The 16,702-nt window shown below is 49.2% G+C and overlaps 1 protein-coding gene across 1 annotated transcript in view; it reads right to left on the bottom strand.

Annotated features, from left to right (window-relative positions):
- Grid1 (glutamate ionotropic receptor delta type subunit 1) overlaps positions 1 to 16,702 on the bottom strand; it is a 731,950-nt gene that overhangs the window by 587,046 nt on the left and 128,202 nt on the right. Inside the window, exon 3 of the mRNA XM_032919192.1 lies at positions 15,357 to 15,641. Within this exon, the coding sequence (XP_032775083.1) occupies positions 15,357 to 15,641 (285 nt within the window). The remainder of the gene's footprint in view (positions 1 to 15,356; positions 15,642 to 16,702) is intronic.

Here is a 16,702-nt window from a genome sequence, read left to right as displayed (position 1 = left end):
CCCTAAGTGTCCATGGATGGATGGATGGATGGATGGATGGACAGACTGATGGACTGACAGAAGGACGGGGATAGATGGATGGAGAGATAGATGGACAGACAGACAGATGAATGGACAGAGGGGGTATGGCCCATCATACAATGGAATGTATTCAATCTTTAAAAGGAGAGCCCAACACATGTTACAATATGGATGAGAATTCAAAAAATTATGCTAAGTGAAAGAAGCCAGTGACAAAAGATGGTGAAGAGGGTGTGGAGAGGTCATTCCCTGAGGGACCACATCACTGACAGGAGGTTCCAGAGGAGAGGATGGTTCCACATCCTTCTGAACCTCTTCTCATCCCCGTCATGAGATCTCCATGTACCAGTGAGGGATGTGTACCATGTAGAGCCCAGGTAGGCAGAGAACTCACTTCAGTCACTTAGAAGAGAGAATTTAGCACAGAGGCAGGTGTCAGCACAGGAACCGGAGAATGGTCACATGCATAGAAAGAGGACAATGGTGATCACTGGGGCCTGAACAGAGCTACCGAGTATCAGTTGAGGGAAGTGAGAAAGTTGTAGAGATGGGCGATAGGGATGTGATACAACCACCTGAGTACATCATTGCCACTGTTCTGCGCACCTAAAGCCAGCTGGCATGTATCGTTAGTTGTGTGGCCCGCTCATTTTTCAATAACAAGAAAGTGGTACTTTCCCAGAGCATAGCTGAACCTAATCTAGATGATAAGAATCTACAGTGACACTGGCAATGTCAGAGAACCATGTGACCCTGCTAACACCCCCCCCCAGTTTCCACAGTTAAGATTGAGCCTCCTAAAACCTAAGCCCCGCCCTGTTGGTTTCCACACCATGACTGTCCCTATGTAAATGACCATATCATAGAACTCCGGAGAGTTACAAACATGTGGGGTGACAAGAAGCAGAGACATAAGGAGAGGGCGTGACAGTCAGAAAATGCCTCCCCTTCAAACTCCAACCTCTCCTTCCTCAGATTCCCTCATACGCTTGCCTGCCCATCGCCTGCCTCCCTCTGCGTGCCAGGGCACAGTGCCCAGAACACACCCACCTGTAGCTCGTGTTAGGGGGCGGGGACAGTCAGGAGAAGGAGAATAAGTGTTTGCAATGTAAAGCCTCACTGGCAGCTGGAGCCGAGAGGCAGGCACTGCTGGCCGAGACCCACCTTGCTAAGTGGCTGTGAGACTGAGACAGATCGGGCTGGGCCTGGCACGGCGCAACCACACCGTGAATGTTTTGGGCTTCTTCTGCAGGCCACATCACCTGTTTACGAACCGTCAATGAAGCTTAACCAAGAGCCTTTGGGAAGCCTCCCAGTGTGTCCCAAAGACAACTGTGCATGGCCCAGAGCTAAGCCCCTTTCCTGCCACAGCCAATAGATGCAGCCTGTTTCAGCTCAGACCAGCTCTGGCTGTCCTCGGGAGAACCTTGATTCTATTCCCCAAATTAGCGTGTGTCCAGGTCCTGAGCCTGGGCTACGAAGCTCAGTCTAGATCTGTGTGCTTCCGGCAGCCTTTTCTCAGCCCTGGGCCACAATGTCTGAGACCTCAGTACCTCTCCCTGGAACCTCATGGCAGTGTGGCTCCCCATACTAAAGAGATTTGATCCCTCAAGGTAGGAGATACAGGGAGTCTCTCTCCTCACCACTGCTTCCTGCTCCTCGCACAATGCTACAAGCGACTCTGTCCTACCTGTTTCTCGCCAAGCTACCGTAGACCACAGAGAACCCTTGATTCATCTCATCTGGGTCTCTAACTTTGCATGTTGGGTTTGACATGATGACAGTCCTCTTCAACAGTATGGCACCCCTAAAGTCCGCCTCCTCTGAGTCCCTGAGAAAAACAAGAACCAGAACGGGTCCCGCTCTCCTCCTGCGGCCTTATTTAGAGAGCTGGCGTCTCCCCACCTTCGTCTGGTCTTAGAATCTGAAAAGCTTCCCTGTGATCCAGCAGCTCGGCTTTCTAGCAACTCATCCCAGAGACATATGCTCACAGAGATGTCTACGCAGGGGCGTGCCACCGTACTGTGCAGCAGTGAGGCATGATATGATGCTCAACTGACAAGGCAGACACTCAAAGGCCACAGTGTCCGCCTGGCGGAGTGCTGCAGAGTGAGTATGGAGCGGGGAATAGAAACAAGCCAGGGACGAGGAGCGGAAGCCCAGAAGTCCAGGTAAGAAATGTCTCAACATACAGGTGGGACTGGAGACATCATGGCTCAGGAGTAAAGTGCACTTGTGGACACACACACACGCACATGCACACACACATACAGAGAGAGAGAGAGAGAGAGAGAGAGAGAGAGAGAGAGAGAGAGAGAGAGAGACAGATAGAGAGAGACACACACACAGAGAAAGAGAGACAGAGAGACAGATACAGAGACAGACAGAAAGAGAGAGAGAGAGAGAGAGAGAGAGAGAGAGAGAGAGAAGCAGACAGACACACACAGTAAAATAAATCTCTCTTACAATATAAGCAACACTGTCCTGCCTGCCTATCTACTGCGCTATATCTAGGATGGGGACACCTGAGTGTCCATGCTGTGTGCCCCGAAAGTGGCATTAGTCCTCCAGAGAAGACCACAGAAAGGTAGGCAGCTACTTTTCACATGAAGATTTTTTCAACATGAATATCATTTTGTGCATTACCTACAAATAACACATTATTTCGAAGCCCAAAACCAAAACAAAACAATCTCTCTTCGCTTTCCCATCACCCTAGAAACACAAGGTACCCCTGAGGCCCCCACATTATCCTCCACTCCTGATCAGCCCTCTTCACTTGGTCGGGCCTCCCTCATGCTTACAGAGCTGCCCTGAAGCAGCTTCGGGGTGCATTCCCCAGTCTCTGTCATAGATGGTGTCTAGCCTATGCTGCCAGGCCAAGGAGACGCTGACCCTTTTCCCTTCAGGTCTCCAAGCACTGGCCATCCATGCCTGCATGGCCAACAGAATGGGTCTGCTCAGATGGGATGCTGAACTCAATGAGCAACTATGTATGAGACATCCTGATCCGACCAGAGGCAGAGCCTGATGCTCTACCATCCCCACCTCGAACAAAGGGTTCTAGCCTGTCCTAGCCAGGCTATGAGAGGTTTGCCTGAGAAAACGCAAATCCAACTCCCCTCTTCCCTGGCCTCAGGGGCAAGCTGGAGCCACCATCCACTCTGTCCCGCACTAAATTCTTTACCATTATTTATCCTCTTTCTTAGACACATGACCGCAGGCAAGCCCTTTGGCCTCCCGGCCAGCACAGTCTCTCCAGCTACAGCCACGGCCTTGTTTTCCTGAGTCTGCTGCTTCTTAACCTCACCATCTCTCAGCACACCTGCAGATCCACTCTGGGTGTGCATTAAATAAAGAAATGAATAAGCAAGGAGAAACTATAACAGTTCCAAGTCCAAAGTCATGTGTCCAGGCTCCTACGGCAGTTCCAGCCCTTAGGAAAGTGAGGCTGACTTCAGAGTCCCGGCCCTCTTACACAAATTACCAGCCACCAAGTCAGACTCATCACAGAGTAACTCCCAGCAAGGAAGAAGGCTCACGGATGCTGACAGACGAGACACAATACTGCCCATTGAGAAATGGCTTCATCAAGGTGGGCCCTGACCTCTGGTGCCCAGTGGCCACATTACCCCTACCAAAGCCTCTGCAACCAAAATAAAAACTTCTGGCTTCATACTGTTAGATGGGCTGGCCAAGAGAAGCCTCCAGAACTAACTGTATTTCTCCCTACCCAAAGCGGGGGTAGCAGACGTGATGTGTACCACTGCATTGGTTTGGTTTTACATGGATGCTAGGAATAAAACTCAAGTCCTCGTGTTTAAGCAGCCAGAACTTTGCCAGCTGAGATATCTCCCCAGCCCCTTGCCCTGGCATTTTATCCACAGCTTCCTCGTCCCTGGGCAGCCCTTGCTCCCCACCACAGTTGAGAATGCACTGCCTTCAGGGCAGAGGTGGGACACCAGACTCCAGGCCTCCCAGAAGCCTCTGCTCAGTGTTCGTGTACCTACCTGGACCACAGGCTGAGTGCTCAGGGCAGCCTAGGAGGAGTAAGAAAATGAGACACAGTCTGTGACCACAGGGATCTTTGTCACTCTCCAATCGATCATTTCATTTTGGCCTCACAGGAGTCCTCTGAGGTGGGCGTTTTTTATTATCCTCACTATCAAAATGAGAAAATGAAAAATCACAGAGTCGTCAGCCAGCCCCAGGAAAAACCAAGTGAGGGTGGAACTGAGTCCTGCGAGAGTAGCCAAACTGATCACCCAAGTCTCAGGAGCACTGTGGCCGTCACATGGTGTTCACTCCCAGGAAACAGGGAAGAGGAACCTTCGCAGAGGTTGGGGTTCTTCTCCTCAGGAGATGGGAAGGGAAGGGTGCCTCCCTCAGACATTCCCAGATATGGTTAAAAGGCAGTGCTAAAGTTGTGACTGAAAATCTCAAGGAAAGAAGCAAACGCTTGGGTGGGGCAGAGCTCGGTTCCACAGAAGAAGATGCTCCTTGGAAGACTAAATGGACAAGGAACCAAGTCAAGATAACAAACAATTCATTTACTCACCAAATATTTGGCGAGCACCTACTAAGTTTCAACAGCTCTCTACTAAATGGTACAGATGCAGCATCATTCAATATGGAAATCCTACCTGGGGGAGTTGGGCAGCAAGAATGATTTCCTCTACTCTAAGAGGATAGCCAGAGTTGACGGCATTTCACTGTAAGTTCCAAAAGAGCTAATAGAGAAAGCTTTGAGGTTCGCAACACAAGCATGATAAAGGATGCCACCATTTCTTTGGTAATACTCCAGGTAACAAATAGTCCAGTTACTCTAATCTGATCATCCAAACATCATATACATGTGTGTAAACGTCCCGTGTGTCCCCTACAAATAAGTGTAGTTGCATGTCAACCTAAAATAAGAAATTCTTTTAAAATGAACTCTGTATCTGGAAGTCACACTCTAGTTGGATTAAGACAGATGTTGAGGACAAAGCAAATATATACAAATTCAAAGGAGGAACAAATATGGGGGAGGGAGGGTCAAGTGGAAATCAGCCCTGAATCTAAGGAAGCAGCCTATGGATGTGGGTAGAAACTGTCCCACGCAGAGGGCATCATCAGTCCTGGGGCAGGGCTGTGCCTGGCATAGCTGAGGAGTATCAAGGAGCTTCAGGGGAGAGGGTGAATGGACAGGCAGGAAATGAGCCCTACTGGGGACAGTGAAGAGTTCCAAGGGTCACGAAAGACCCTGAGATAAACAAGGAAACATCTTAGGTGCCCCAGCCTTCCTGCCCCCATGGGAACTGATGCTCCAAAAGGTACCTGAGACACTGTCAAGCTCCAGCCCAAGTGAGACTCAACGTGCCCCCACAGTCCTTACTCAGCCACACCGGTGCTCAGTAGCAAGCAGGAGGAAGCCAGGCATCCCAACTTCATTACAGTCGTATGCCGTCAGCTGGCATCCTTGGTAAGAAGTGAAGAAAAGTCTCAGATCGTAGGGTCTTGCCTCACTCCTGGGCTAAAAGCTGAGCATCCTAAAACAAGGCTTCATTTTCACTGGTGGTGTGGTGTGGTGTGGTGTGGTGTGGTGTGGTGTGGTGTGGTGTGGTGTGGTGTGGTGTGGTGTGGTGTGGTTTCGAGACGGGGTTCCTTTGTGTAGTCTTAGCTGTCCTAGAAGTAGCTGTGTAGAACAGGCTAGCCTTAAACTCAGGGCTCCGTCTGCCTCTGCCTGGCTTAAAGTGCTAGGATTAAAGGCATGAGCCACCACTACCCAGATTGTTTTTTCCTTGGAACATACACCATGAAGCTGTCTTTGAACTCCTGATCCTCCTCCTCCATCTCGCCAGGGCTTAGGTTACAGGTGCAATGAACAGACCCAAGGTACCCAGCTTCTTGCTCTATGGCTTGTTACCCTGAATCAAGTCACAAGAAAACCTGGCAACAGTATAAGGTTTCTGAATGCACATCAGCCAACAATTAATTCAAAACCCAACATGCAAAGCGTCAAAGGTGCTCCTATAGCACTCGCCCATGGTGGATCACACAGCATTGTCAATGCCTTGGTCCTGAACACACGACACACATGCTTTGCACTGTGCACCCCGACACCCATGTGATGTTAAAGACCACCTAAACCCCTCCCAGATTCAAGGCTACTGTGGCTCAGAGACTGCAGTATTCTGACTGCACGGATGAAGTTTTTCTCCCCCTGTAGAGACGAGATGGCGTAATTGTGGAAAACCCAGACTTCCAACCTTCTACCATTCTTTCTTGGCATTCAAGAACAAAACTAGTATACCTTTGGAGTCCACGGTGTTGGGGTGTTGGGTTTCTAAATTGACATTGAAGTTTCTGGCTTGAGTTTCATTTTCAAAAATGTTAAATGAGTTTTGGTTTGGGATCGGAATAAGTTTTCCCATTTTCTGAAATGCCCATAAGCATACTTCTGCCACTTTGAACTACATGTATGTAAAATGGCTACGAAGGCATCAACCAGTAGAAAATAAAGATACTTATGAACTCGGGAAAACATGAGAAATATCCTATGTCCTGTGTGGTATCTAATCGTCATCAGTATTTCTCCAGGTTACTTACAAAACAAGCACCTCAGTACACAGATTTACCCTCATCTTTAATAAGTGGTAAAACTTCTGTATCTAGAAGTTTAAAATAAATTTCTTTATAGCTTATTTTCAGTAAATGTTTGGTTTGTATGGTGATTTTATATAGCTACATAAATTTCTCAGACAAAATAAGGTCATGAGTGGAAAATTTACAAAGCCCTGACCTAGGGGTTCGCTGGCCCCTACTGTTCAGGTGATAAGAAGCAAGACGTGGCTATCCCTGGATGCAACACACAGCACAATGTAGAATTGAACATGACTGTGCACCACGTCCCATGGGTGCCCTTCTGGCAGCTATCAACACACCCGGCCCATGCTCCTTCTCATGTGTAGGCGCCTGGCAGGTGAGGGAGTCATCTAGAGTCCATGTATGTCCTCTGATGGGCACCACTGTGATTCATGAGAAAATGGACAGATCTGGCCAAGGTCATGCTCATGAGACCCCTTAAGGACCTAGATACATAATGAGCATGTGCAAAAGCCAGCACAGCCTCACGTCCCGTGCGGATCCATGTTTGCAGCAGGCATCTCCCCACAGCCCCAGACGCACTCTGGAACATGGCGTGAGGGTAAGGGAACTCCAGAGCTGACGAACTTCATCTTCTGGCAAACACTACAATTAACGCACCCCAAAGTACAGCTGCTTTGTAATTAGATTGAAGAACAAAACAGAAAACACTCATCCCGGTAAAGTTACTGTCAAACTTCGTCTGTAGGTTTCCTAGCAATTAAACGCACTTGCTCATTTCTTCTGGAGAAGAAAAAGTATTTATTACCTCAATTTAAACTAATGCTGTAATGATCAGGGGTGTTATTCATGAGATCCCTTGCCATTGCGCTTGAAGCCGCCAGTCTGTTCTGCCAGGGCTGGCACGGAGACGCCGCTGGCACGGAGCACCGGCGAGAACAGCATGGGCTCCCGGCACCCTCTCTCTTCCAGGGAAGTTTACTGAGGGAGGGCACTAGGGATGAGGTGCAACAACTGTCAGTCTGTCTGTCCAGCTGAGGCGTGGTGTCCCACAGAGTCACTGACACATGGTTGTGACACTTCCGAGAACGTGCCCCAGCTTAGGGCAGGCGCCGCACACTATGGGTGAGATTACTGAGTCCCATCTGTCATCCCGAGCACCAAGAACACTACCATGACACGGCTGTGTTCTAGGCTGCATAACAAGCCACGCTGGGAACAGAACAACGCCCTAGAGGTTCGTCAGGCCTCCTTTGGAAAGTCAGGGTAGTAGGACCACAATTCCACTACAGTTCCTGAGTAGGGGGTCTCACCCAGTCCTCAGCATGCAGGAATACAAGGCTAAGCCCTTCACATGAACAATAGTTAAGGCACACGCAGATCATATCCAGCAGGGTGGTCATTTTATCCCCTTTGTACAAAGGAAGAGAGGTTGAGCGATTTGCCCAATGTCTAACAGCTATAAAGACCTGAGATTCAAGCCAACAAGACAGCTCAGGGCCTAGAATCTAACTGCTAACCTCAAGCACTGTCTGCAGCCAGACAGACAGAGAGCCAAGTCCTTTGTACCAAGGCTGTCCTGAGAGCCCAGAGTCTATGAGAGAAGAGCGCTGCCCACTGCTGGTTCATACGCAAGGCTCATTGCCCTTACACAGGTCACTCACCATATGCCAGGCCCTCTCCTGCCTGCTTTACCTTTTTGGCATAGAAACTACAATTACCTTCACAGGAGCAGCAGTTAAGACTCGGAGAAGTCAGCGTGAGCAGTGAGCAGAAAAGGTGAAGGGGTGGCCATCTACATTAACTTTGATTTCCACGGTTATTTTTTTTTTTGCACTACATATAAAATCCAAAAGATACAAGAAATCATTCTGTAAAAACACACGTCCCAGGAGACTAAAACAGCCTTCCTTCTGGCAGCTGTGTGTGTGTCTGCTGAGGCGCATACACCAAGGAGTTTCTGCCTGCAGGGTGATCCTCCGCATACCGTCCCCACCTTGCTACCATCAAGTGACCGCCATCTTGAAACTGTTATGTTCCTCTGAACGTACACATCATAGGATAGTTACCAAGATAGCTAAAGATGGATGTTAGGATTATTACCCCTTTCTGATGTGACGGACCACACTGCAACAAGTTCTCATGCACCATGAAGACTCCACCTGTGGGATGCTGGCCCCAGGTTTTCCTGAGGCAGGAGTCCAAGCTTGGGAAACCAGACCTGGCCACTCACTAGCCATGTCCTGGCACAAGTCCACACAGATGTCTAAATTTTCCTTCCCTAGAACAGTCAGCACACACCCACAATGAAGGACTACTATGCGGTGTTGTGACAAAAGGCCCTTCCTGTCACTCAGAATGCAGCTAAGGAGTGGGAGCTGGGGAGGGTCACTGGGAAGTTCTGTTTGTACGCTGGGCCTGCAATTTGTCTTCAGCTGTACTGTAGTCCCCACCCATCTATTTTTCCCCTTTTGGTTATAACCAGTGAACCTAAACCAGAAGTAGCAGAAGGGTCAGAGAACTCTGGTCTAAAGGTTGTCCCATCTCCCCTCTCCTTCGTCTGCACTCAGGTCTGTAGTGCATAGGAAAACTCGCATCCTAGAGCAGCAGCAGAGGCAGCAAGGCCTGGATCTGGGATTTCCCAGGATTTGCAGCTGGCCCGTGAGGCCTCTCCATCTGTCTTTCAAGCTTCATCCCCGGCTACGGCCTGCAATCCAGACAATCAGTAACCCAGAACATGGGCCCTCTCGCTTGTACCCCACTCCTCACTCTCTCACTTGCTCTCCCCTCTACCTGAACCACTCTCCCAACTCATTCCAGACCCCACTGCCCTTTGCTTGCCTGACTTCCAAATGTCCTTTACACAGCTGCTTAAATATGACTTCCTCTGGGAAAGGTTCACTAACCTCCCCGCTACAGAATAGGCACGCACCTTTCTCATTCACCAGCAAGGATATGATAGGCCCTGCATCCCAGCAGTACCTGGGAAGGAGTGCTGGGGACAGATGCAGGGAGAAGTTAGCACAGAGCAACATCTAGATATGGCCTGGGCTAGGGCCCTCCTGCAGGCAGCATGCTAAAGAGATCTTCTCTCAGTTTCTTCTCTCCAAGAAGAGAATGAGATTTCAGCAAGAAACTATCATTATGACACGAGGGTAGGGAAAGGCTTCTTTAATAAGACCGTCAAGAGAGCTGAGCATAAAAAAAAAAATGACTACTTTTGACAACAGTACAATACAGACTTTCTGCTTCTGAAGACAGGCAACTGATGGGAGGTATTTGCCACACTTAACTCACCAAAGAAAAGGCTCGGCGTCAAAATTAACAGTTACAAGCAAGCATGTCAGAGAAGAGAAAACAAAAATAGCCTGTGAAGATGTGAAGAGACCGTACACAGAAAATGTAAATTAGCATTGGAGTAATGGAGCACGATGCAATGGAGTCCTCCAAGTACAGGCAACAGGAGATGCTGGTGAGCCTGGGGCCTCAGAGAAGCCTCATACGTGGAAAGAGGCAGTCTGCACAGGAAGGAACACTTAGGGACAGGCTCTGTAGATGTGAATAACAGGAAACATGCATTGATCAGCACTCCAGCAATTATGCTCCTCAGAGGAGACCCTCGAAGCTCCTCACAGACCACCAATATCAGCCCTGATTGGGAATAACCCACATGCCCATTAATGATCAAATGGATAGATTAAATTAGATATACTGTGAGATAATAAAAATGATCATATATCTGCATCATGTGGATGAAGCTCAGAAACCTAGTAGAGAACGAGAAAAGCAGCCACCGGTGTCACTGCACACATACAAGGTTCACAAAGAGGCCAACCGAACAAATATTATAGGATGTAGGATAATCAAGTAAAGGCAGGGACTGACTGGCTTGCACACAATCCAAATAGCAGTTAGACCCCTAGCGAGGACAGAAAATGATCAGCATTGAGGTCATTGGATTCCTTCATATTATTTTAACTGATTGTGATCTCCAGAAATTTCTTTTACCATTATTAATATTTTGATTAGGCAGGTGCATTACAGTCGTGGACAAGTTCTAATTTTTAAAAAGTGATTTTTAAGGGGTTGGTGAGATAGCTCTATCAGCAAAGTGCTAGCTACACGCATAAGGAGCTGAGTTCAATCCCCAGCGCCAGTCAATCCTGGGGAGGCAGAGATGGGAGGTCATCGGGTTGGCCAGTAGCATGATCAGTAAGCCCTGTCCCACTGAAAGACCTTGTCTCAAATAAACAAGATTGATGGCTCCTGAGAAACATCTGAGGCTGATCTCAGGTCATGCATATGCACACAAAGTGTGCTTGTGTACACGTACATGCATACACACACACATGCATGCACACACGTGTGTATGTCAGTAACTTTAAATCAAGTGCAGTGGTCACTTAGGCTTTGCTTCAGCAGAATCCCACAACCTCCCAGGCCTGCAAGCTGGGTCAGAGGCCACAGAATCTACCTGCCCAGAAGATATTGGAAAAGAGACACTGGGCCCCGGGTTCTAATTCCAATTATAGGCAACATAAGACAAGTTACTCCCTCCCCTGTTTTTCTTCATTTAAAATAAGCCAGGTAAAATGTTTGTCACATGGTAGAGATTCCACGATATTTATGAGTGAATCAGCCAATGATATCTAAAGATCTCACCACAACTACAGACACATTCTCTGAGGAAAACTGTGGCTACAGTTACTAACAGACCCATTCCCCAACATACACGTACACGTGCATGTGCATGTACATATGTGTGTATACACACACACACACACACACACACACACACACACACACACACACACACATCAGCATTTGAAGCAGCAAGACAGGAAGTTCTATCCTCTAATTCATCCAAACTTTTGGTATTTTAATGTTATGGATTTCCTACCCCAAATGTCAGTTTCTCTTCTATTTTTCCTTCTGCTGTCATAACAAGCATACAAATGTTTTCCATGGAATTCTACCAAATGGCACCTCTCATATTTTGTAAACCAAATACATACAAACTCCTCTCTCACCCAGTATTAGTCAGATTTCTGTCATCACAGGGAAGTACCTGAGGCAATCGTCATGTGGAAAGTTTGTTTGGCTCATAATCATGGGCATTTACATTCAGGCCGCCATGGTGCTCTGAGCCTCTGGAAGTGCAGCATTTACACTGAGAGTATGTGACAGGGAACACAGCTCATATCGTGAGAGAGGACGCAGGCAACTGCAAAGGTGAAATCCCCATAATCCCCTCAGGGACATGCCCCAGTGGCCTAAGGGCCTACCTCTTACAGGTCCATAGGACCTCTGGGCATCGCACCTCTGGAGACCAAGCCTTTAACATGTGGATCTTCAGGACACATTCAACACCCAAACAACACCATGCCTTTCTGTCACATCCTCTTAAGGCCCTCCTGCTCTGATCTCACACTTGATGCAAATGGCCAATCCTCTGCCGGGGAAGACATTCCGGAGATTAAAGGGAAACTGACAAGGTAATGGGGAGGAACCAATCCTCGCCAGCCCCCCAAAGGAAGGGTCTGTAATGGGATGGTCACTAAAGGATGAGCTGCTACTCTGAGGTATGCTGGGTCCATTGTGAGCCACACTCCTGCTTGAGCAATGGTTCTCACTGGCTGGGCACATGAGAAGGAAATCTAGGCACCAAGAAACAGAATGGTGCCTTGGCTGTGCACGGGTCTTAAAGCTCAAACGCATCTCACTGAGCCTTAATTTCCTCAGTAGTTAAAATGTGGCAAAAAAAATGAAACAATATATTTGCAAAGATACTTAGGAGTCAGCACTGAAAAGTAACTATATCCCAAACCACTTCCTTCTAACTTTGGGAGAAACAAAGAGTATTTACATTCGATTTGATTTTTAATTGAGCTCATCTGAAACTACATCATCATGGGTGTGCTGGCAACATGAATCCACCCATGGCCCAGGGATGCCATGGGACCCACCACATGCCCACTCTGAGTGGTGACTGTGTTGTGGGTTTTACCTGCCTTAACTACCCTGATAGGAAAACAGGCTGGAATATACAGGAGGGGAATAGTCAGGCCAAGCAGCAACAGTAGGGATAGAAAAACTTTTATAGACACAAACTAGCCTCAGAGGTTGTCAAATTCAGAGGCTGATGGCCAGGGTGTGAAAAAGCAGCAGGCTCCAATCAGACTGCACTAAAAGAGCCATGACTCCCCAGAGCAATTAAAGCCAGATGGGTCAGCACCATGGACAGCACCATCTGCGGGCGGCGCTAGTAGCCCACATCCAAGTCACATCACAATCCACAGAGTAGGTGGTTTCCAGTCCCTCCGTGAACCATGGAAGCCTCCCAGCATCCGACACATGGTTTTCCTACATACAGCCCCCAGCATCCTTCTCCACACAACGACATCTATCTAGTGATTCTTCCAGTAAAAGCGGCTATTCAATCATTGGACATTTTCATGGAATTAATGATAAAAATCAGGCTGTCCAGGGACTAAATCCAACCGCAGTAAAGGTAGAAGAGCGTCATGTCAGAAAAGAGAGGCACACTCTGGGGGTGCTCCAGGTTCCAGGTGGGGAGACTGAAGAAGATGGGCTGGAAGTGCTTCTGTGAGATAAACCATGCTTCCTGGCTCCCTCCTCCCTTCCTAGATCAGAGGTCAGGGTGTCCGGTTCCCTCATCTTTCTCCACACCTCCCCTTTGTCTCGCCTGTGAACTTGTCGTTCACGTACACAGCATTCGAGACGCAGTGCTGGACAGCAGTGACACACAGAAAAGCATGCAGCCTGCTCTTCTGGGAATGACCATGTCTGCAGGAGTCCAGGGTACGTCAGGGACGAGCTCCCGTGAGTGACAGTCTAAGCCAAGTGGGCTGAGGAAGGATGGGCAGCTGAATAAGACGCCAGTTCTGCTGGGCAGGGGTGACGGAAGACATCTTTCCTAGAACATTTGCTGAGTTGCATGGATGTGAGACTCACAATGAAAAGAAAAGACGGGTCTGGCCCAGCGCCTCCAGGCATCGTCCAGTCTTCGGGAGTCACAGAAGGACAGACCCTGAGGAGTGCCGAACTGACACCTGCCTTCAGTCCTTGCAGCTATGGCTCCTGAAAGGGCCCTCAAGGGGAATGGTATGTGCAGACCAGAGACAAGAGGAGCAAAGGCTCTGAGAGGAGCCAAATGGGAAGGCCCTGAGCACACTAAACTACAACACACCCAACCCTGGTGGAACCCACATCTCCTACAGGGCTTGGCCCCAACATCAACAGGAGGAACTTAAGGTTTGGTTCTCGGAGTAAGGCCTGGTTTCTCAGAGATGCCCTGTGACGCACCAGTGCTGTCACAAGGTCTCCAACTCCTCCCCTGGAACCCGGGGCTGAGCAAGTGTTAGAGAGGAAGGACGATTCCTGGGCGCGCCAGCAAGATCCCTGAGGCCTTGATCCACCCTTGTCCCAGCCGCCGCCACATTTTTATTTCAACACAGTAACTGTTTGCTCTTTCCGTTCTTCCTGGAAGGCTCCAAACAGTTTATTTGTTCACGCACCTAGGACAGCGTCCCAGACTTAGGGAAGCAGAGTATTTAGGCAAATGCAAACATATGCTGATTTCTTTTCTTAGTTACATGCTTGGCACGTGTGTTATTTCACTGGAAGTCAAAACTGGACTTTAAAGGGTTGCTCAGCTCCATCCTACCCTCAGCCACGGGGGCTTCCAAACCCCGCAAGTGACCAAAAACCTGGAACAGGTGATGTGGGGGTCGTGGCTATAAAAGTGAAGCCTAGGGAATCTAAAAAAGGACTGCTTTGGATTCTGGCTGCTGATCACACAAAAATGCATGCGAGATAAATGCTGCAGAATGAATCCACACCCATAGCAGACTGGACTGGACAGATACACAGAAACTGTGGAGGGCCTGCTGGCTGCACTAATGTCAAATCCTGGTTGTGATACTGTGGTACAGATAATCAAAGTGCTACCCTTAGGAAATCTGGCGGGAGTAGGGCACTTGAGATCCCCCTCTACTTTATTTCTCATAATGATATGTGATTATCAGTGGTCTCCAAATAAACCCTTTCTGAAGCACGAATCGTGGAAACCGTTTTATATCAGGACCTGAACTGGTCTACTTCCAGAGAAGCTTTAAGAAAACATGAAGCTTTTTCTCCAAAGCTAGCTTTCGTGGTTTCCTAACAAATAAATTATGCTTACTTCCACAGACGAGGTCTTCAAAGAAGCCATGCACAGCCATACATACCCTCAGGCCCACTGGCTAATGGACACCTCCTTCTGATCTTTGCCACAGCCTAAGACCCTGAAACAGGGCAGATCAAGGTGGATAGAAACAAAGACCCAAGGCTGGACCACCATCCAGCATGAGGGGTAACCTTCAGAAGAGACGATGCCAAGAAGACCCGGGCGGGCAGCCTCTACTTCTGCCTGCACACAGCTCTTCAGATCCCTGCTAGCAGTTTATTAATATTTTATTGAAAATTCTAAGATGATTCAAACTTCAGCTGTCATGATAAGGTGATGTTGCTAGGCAACTTTCGTGCCTATCTACAGATCTGTTTTTGCGGCTCTTCCCCGATTCACGAAGCTCAAGGTTGGGCCTTACCACCCTGAGGAAAACTCAGCCCAGACCACCAATGTGGATCTATGCCGACAACACACCAGTGCTGCGTCCCATGGTTGAAGCTTCCCAGAACCCAGCTGTCCCTAGACCCGAGCCTCAGCCCCACCTCCACAGACTCACCATACTCGCTGTCATAGAACATGACGAACTTCTGCCAGCGCAGTTCTGTCACCAGCCTGAGCATGACATCATTGAGACGGACGGGCGGTCTCGAAGCCAGTGTGTAGGCCTCGCCGTCGGGGCTAGGGTTCAGGTGGCAGGCAGTACGTGGTGAACCCCCGGGGTTGCGCTGGACAAAGAGGTGTGGGATGTGCATGGCGTCTGTGAGGGACTGCAGGGCGTTGGCAGATGCACAGCCCGTGGACGTGACCAAGGCCAAAATCCCCTGGGTCATGAGGTCACAGGCTGGAAAGAAAGGAGAAAGATAGGAAGAGATCAGCATGGGGCACTTCCGCGCAGGCTCTATCCACACAGTTCCGCCCAGCAGCTCACGCCTGCGGCCCCAAGATGCCTCCCCGCACAGACCAAGAGCCAGTTCTAGCCACGCCGGCCGCTCTTGTGATCCTTGATGGGTGAAGCTTTAAGCTACACATCTCGGGTCCATCTAACAGATGAGGAAAGAGAGGTCAGAAGGGGTCAGATCATTTGCCCCAGGCTCTAAAAGAAGGGATCCACCCCAAATCTTCCGATGCACCCAATAGAACTCTGAATTAGATGATATTTCCTACCTTGGGCCAGTAGCCAAAATGCTGGGAAGGAGCCAAAAACTCATGCTGGGGAATTAGTGTAGCCCTTTTCACGGGCAAAGAATACAAGGCGTGTTCTGCAATTGTTGTCCGAACCGGACTGCTTGTGTCTGTAAGCTCTGGATGACATCATGGTGTCAGGAAGACACATACTTACCCGAGAGGACCCGGAATAGGGAAGGCGGTGAGCAGGAGTCTCGGTCTCACGGCCAAGTCCACTTGAGTTCTATCATGAGAATACTGGGTCAAAGCCCAGATGAAGTGGCTGGCTCCGGAAGCCCAGGATTGTTCAGAAGCCACTCGACAATCACAAAGGAAGATGCACCCATGACTCGGGCAGTTACCAAGGGCACAGAGGAGAAAGGGGACTGAGATGGCAACAGCCCTTCCTGAGACTGACACACTCAGGAGCCCGAACGTTAGAAGTCACACAGTAACCACAAGGGGGGCGCACCACTGTTGGCCACAAGCTCATAGGGCTCTTAGGGCCGTCAGAGTAGATAGAAAGATCCTGCTCCCCACACCCCAATCCCATGCGCCAGTTTCGAAGCGAGCCCGCCGTACGAACGCTTTGTGATGGGGGGACGTGGGAAACAGATGCAGTCTCAAAACACAGCCTGTGGATGGCGGCGAGCCATCTGCTGCACACGGCAGACTCCGAATGACTCCGGCAATGGTTTCCTTCGTGGGCACCCTGGACGGGGCGGAGAAGGAGGTGAA

The sequence above is a fragment of the Rattus rattus genome, chromosome 13 (assembly GCF_011064425.1).
Source record: "Rattus rattus isolate New Zealand chromosome 13, Rrattus_CSIRO_v1, whole genome shotgun sequence".
NCBI classification, from domain to species: domain Eukaryota; kingdom Metazoa; phylum Chordata; class Mammalia; order Rodentia; family Muridae; genus Rattus; species Rattus rattus.
This window is presented reverse-complemented; position numbering and strand designations above follow the sequence as displayed.